This window comes from Acomys minous (assembly GCF_964271855.1).
Source record: "Acomys minous genome assembly, chromosome: 13".
NCBI classification, from domain to species: domain Eukaryota; kingdom Metazoa; phylum Chordata; class Mammalia; order Rodentia; family Muridae; genus Acomys; species Acomys minous.
Window position 1 is genome coordinate 24,093,209 of NC_140495.1, and position 5,036 is coordinate 24,098,244.

The window sequence follows — 5,036 nt, forward strand, 5'->3', positions numbered from 1 at the left end:
TTTTTTTTTTTTTGACAGGATTTCTCTGTGTAGTTTTGTCAGTGCTAAAGTCATTTTGTAGACCAGGCTGGACTGGAACTGACAGCGACAGGCCTGCCCCTGCCTTCCAAGAGATGGGATTAGAGGAATGTGCCACCATATCTGGCTGCTACTTGATTTTGTATGTAATCAAAGGGTCTCCATTTTATATCAAGGATTTGGCAAGCATTTGGTTCTTAGGCCCATATTTGGTAATGTGGGTATGTGCCTGTGAGTGCAGTGCACTCTGCGGCCAGCAGAGGGCTTTGGATCTGCTGCAGCTGGGGCAGCAGGCAGCTTGGAAGAGCAGTACAGGCTCTGCAGGGCTCTGCTTTTCTCATGCCCTAATTACTTTATTTCGTAGTAGTGATTGTATCTGCCCTTTATATCATGGCTTCAGTGTGGTCCTGTGATATAGATGTAGACCATGGAATGGTTCAATGAAGCTGTTGTGTGGTGTCCACCAGGGAAGCCTGCTGCTCCTCAGGGTGAAGCTGAAAGGCGTCTTTATAAGGTAGTCCTTGACTCTCCTGGGTCTCCAGGATCCCAGTCCAGCCTCCATCCGCTGTCAGAGAGGCTCTGAAGCACAGAAGCCATGTGTTGGGCTGACAAACTTCAGGCAACCATCCCATTCAGGCAGAGGGTGAACTGCTGAAGCCAACAGACAGGGTCAGTCCATGTAGAGACTTTCCCAGAACAATAAACTCTGAGAGATTAGGTCTCTGTTTCAGTTGTAGGTCCTGCTGCTGTCTGCTTGTTGAGGTTTGCAGCTTGACTGGCACTTCCATCATGGAGTCGGTTGTGCTAAGCTCTGGGCCCTGTCACAAAGCTGGTTATCCTACTTGTCCCCTCCCATGCCAACATGTGGTGGGGAAAAGATTTTGAAAGTCTTTTAGGAATTCTGAGGCATACACAGCAGAATTCTCTGTTCCAAGCCAGGTCTCCTTTGGTTGCTCTGGCCTGCCTGGACCTCACAATGTGAGCAGATGGCCTTGAACTCACAATGTGGTGTTCAGCCTCTGATCCTGTGAGTGCTGGGATTAAAGGCTTCTCCACACTACATAGTTCCTAAGGGGTGGCTGTGTCCTGTAGATCTCCTCCACACAGAAACCCACACAGTCTCACACACACTGACACAACACACAGATTGAAACAGACAATACAATGGAAAATAATACCCACCACACACACAATCTGAAACTGGTTTACCCCTTATCTACTTTGATGTATAAATTGTATTAAGTTATGAGTAAGATTGAATGTCCAAGCTTAGCTTGGTAAAGTCATGTAAAAAGTAAGAAGTGAAACTGTTCTGTTCCCTCTCCACCTCAGTAGACACAGTCTCTTTGTGGAACAGCCCTGGCTGTGTGGAACTCACTATGTAGATTAGGGTGGCCTAGAACTCAGAGATCTGCCTGCCTCTGCCTTTAGAACACTGGCATGAATGTCATACACTAGCAGGCCTGGCCAGAGAGTTTTTGTGTTTGTTTTTATTTTGTTTGTTTGCTTGGAATTTGGAGACAGGATTTGTCTGTGTAGCCTTGTCTGCCCTAGAGTCACTTTGTAGACCAGGCTGGCCTAAAACTCACAGTGATCTGCCTGCCTCTGCCTCCCTAGTGCTGGGAGTAAAGGCATGTGCCACCATGCCTGGCTCAAGCTTGATTTCAGAGAGATTGCTCTCTTAAGCCTTTCATGTGCTGGGAACAAAGTCCAGAATGTCTGGGCAAAACTATTTTCTTTTTCTTTTTCTAAATTATTTTCTTGAGAAACTTTCTCTTGTATTTGTTTTTGTTTTTTGAGGCATGATTACTCTGTGTAGACCTGGCTGTCCTGGAATTCTCTCTGTGGACTAGGCTAGCTTCAGTCTCAGAGATCTGCCTGTGTCTGCCTCCCAGGTCTGGGATTAGAGGCACGTGACAACACCCCAGACTTCCTAATAAAAAAACAAAACAAAACAAAACCAACAAATTAATTTAATCACTTTTCAGCCTCATCCTTGCCCCTCCTTCTTGTCCTGTATGTCCCATGTTTGTGCCCCTCTCCCATTTATTTCTGTGTTTATGGGATTAAGGAGTCCATCAAGGTGTCCCAACCCACCCTATCAACTCAAGTCTAGCAGGACTCGATGTATCCTCTCCCACAGAGGCCTGAGAAGGCTGCCCAGGTAGAAGATAGGGATGCAAAGGCAGGCAGCACAGAGACAGCCCCTACTCCAATGGTTAGAGGACAGGAGTGTTGACCAAGCTGCCCACATGCTACCTATGTGTAGGGCATCTATGTCTACCCCATGTATGGTCTTTGGGTGGTGACTCAGTCTGTGTGAGGCCCCATGGGCCCAGATCTGTTGACTCTGTCCTCTTGTGGTGTCCTTGATTCCTCTGGCTCCCCCTGTCCTTCCTCCCACCTCTCCTCTGAACTACAGAGCTTGGCCTAGGATTTGGCTGTGAGTCTCTGCCCCTGTTCCAGTGAGTTGCTGGAGGAAGCCTCTCAGAAGACACTTAGGGTCCGGTGGTCCAGCATAGTGACAGTTAGGCCTCTAATTGGGTCATTTCCACCCTGTGATCATGTCATACCTTAAAACATGTGGACCTGGAAAGGTTTCCCACTCTGCCGCAGAGTAGAAGTGTGAAGAAAACAGAATTATTTCACATGGTTAAGTCTTTCAAGGAATGTTTTATTTAGAGTGAACAATTGATTCAAGGTCAGTGCACAAGGGAAACTATTGTATCTTGATATTAACAGCACAAAACAATGTAGAATAAGAGTCAGGTAAGCCCTTTCCATGAGTCCAGTGGTAACAAGTCACTCTGTGAACTGAAGTCACAAGGGAATGCACATACCAGTGTGTGGCTGAAACAGTTGAGTTTTGCCCCAAGTCCCATTCACATGAGGAGACTGAGCAGGGAAGAGCAATCCAGCAGGTCAAGAGAGGGCTGAGGAGAAGCTAAGAATCTACTTTTCATCTTCAGGGCTGGAACCCACCTTCTCCCACTGTGGTATCTCTAAGTTGTCCTGGAGAGCACCTGGAATCCTCCAGAAGGACCAAGCCATGGGCAGGTCTTCATCCAGTCAAGGGAAAACACAAGACACCCTGGCAGCTTAGCAAACCCAGTGGTTCCTTGGGTTGGGAGAAAAGGGACACTGACAACTTCTAAAGGGAACCGCCAAGGCAAATGATGGCGCTCTAAAGTCTTTTGTTTTCACTTTTCTTTGTGTTCAGATGAAGCAGGAGATTTGTGTCTTCTGTCTTTCAAAGTCAGATTGTAAGGTCTAAGGTGAGCTCTAGTGTCTCCACTCTTCCTGAAGTCCTTGTCTTCTCCCAGGCATAGGGTGCAGCACGGAGCCTTGGATGCACCTTGGTGAGGTTGCTGGGTGTCTGGAGGAGCTCTGTCAATCCCATAGGGCAGCCAGGTCAGCAAGGGTCCAAGGTGCTGTGTTGGGTCAGCAGTCCGTGGTTTCCTAGGAGAGGTGCCTCTGGGCCTGGCAGAGAGGGCATGAAGGTCTCTGAGTGTCGTCAAGGGGCTGTGGTTGGGTCTCAGGAGGAGATGGAGGGAGAGGCTGCAGTGGAGAGCTGTGGAGAGGCCACAGCGTGCTGCTTTGGAGGCTCCAGATGGAGGAGGGAGCATATATCAGTGCACTAGGAGAGGCTAAAGGAGGCCCCCGGATCTGGGGCGTGGCCCGGATACAGAGGGCTAGACACCCCGGAATAGGAGAGAAGGATCCCGGGACCAGGCCAGCTGGAACATTCATCCATGGCATGAGGAATCCTCCTTGAGGGTCTTGGTGTGGGTTAGAGGTGTTTCCCAAGCACCCGCTGTGGGATCCAGATGCACTCAAGGGTCCTGGCTGGATGAGGAAGACATGGTGGTGGGGCATGTTCAGGGGGACGGGCCCCTGTGGTGGAGGAAAGAAACCTGGCTGTCCAGGATGGATGGAGGCCTGGAGGTCCTCTGGGATCAGCATGATGTTGTGTCCTTGGAACGACGCTTGTAGGACCGTGATGGGCTTAGGCTGAAGCAGGAGGCCGAAGTTTTCCAGGTGTGGTTCAAAATTGTAACCAGAGGGCAGGAACACTCCACAGCTGGGCTCTTGGCCTGTGGGCCGCTCTGGGGCTTCCCGGACTGGCTGTGCCAGGGGCTGAGGGCGCGCGGGCTCCTGGAGGCGGGGGCGCTTGGCATGGCTGGGGCCTGGACCCTGAGGTGCCCCCCAGGACGCCCTGTCCTCCTCGGTGCATGGGCAGCGGGGCCACACTCTCTTCATGTTGGGGGTTCGGAGGGCCTGGAACAAGGCGTGGTGGAGGCTATAGACTTGTGAGCTCTAGTTCTTCCTTCAGGGACAGCTGTAGTTTGCCTTCTGCAAGACAATCTGTGGACTCTCTGAGAAGGAGAGATGTGTTCCAGGTGACGGCCTGATCTGGTGTCAGAGGGGACCTGACCTCTTTATATAAGCCTGGCCTCCAAGACACTCCCTTCCGCCATGCAGCGGGGCAGGAGGATAGGGTGTGCCGCTGTGTGTGAATGTGAGTGTGATTGTGTCATAAAAGTGTTGGGTGTTTTGATAATGGAGAGAAGAAATCCACCCTTGGATGTCCCTGTAGTTTGTCTTGCCTTTATTTTTGGCATCACACACAGAAGAGAACCTTTCATCCCACCCCCTACCACATTCTCATGACTTCTTTGGCCCTCCCCCATCCTGACAAGCTGTTCATGAGCAAAAGTCCATGGAAATGGAGATTCACAGAGTGAAACTTCAGGTGTCCCTTACAGGCAAGCTTACCGTATTATCCAGACTATAAGACGTGCTTTGTCTTTTCAAAAGTGTGTGTGAGTCTGTGTGTATGTGGAGGGAGTGATTTTGGTGCCCCATGTGGTCAGAGGCTGGTTTTTTACTATAAGAACTTGGTGGGTCTAATGGTCAAGTGTTTCTTATTTTTTGTTTTGTTGTTGTTGTTTTCTTTCTGAGACTGGGTTTCTCTGTGTTGCCTTGACTATTCTGAACTCGCTCTGTAGACCAGGCTA

At 49.8% G+C, this 5,036-nt stretch overlaps 1 protein-coding gene across 1 annotated transcript; it reads right to left on the minus strand.

Annotated features, from left to right (window-relative positions):
• Positions 1 to 3,477: 3,477 nt before the first annotated feature.
• Positions 3,478 to 4,278, minus strand: LOC311580803 (proline-rich protein 23A3-like; the record flags this gene model as incomplete). Its single annotated transcript, XM_084752518.1, has 1 exon — positions 3,478 to 4,278. The coding sequence occupies one exon, from the start codon at positions 4,276 to 4,278 to the stop codon at positions 3,478 to 3,480; it is 801 nt and encodes a 266-aa protein (XP_084608644.1).
• Between the last annotated feature and the right edge of the window lie 758 nt (positions 4,279 to 5,036).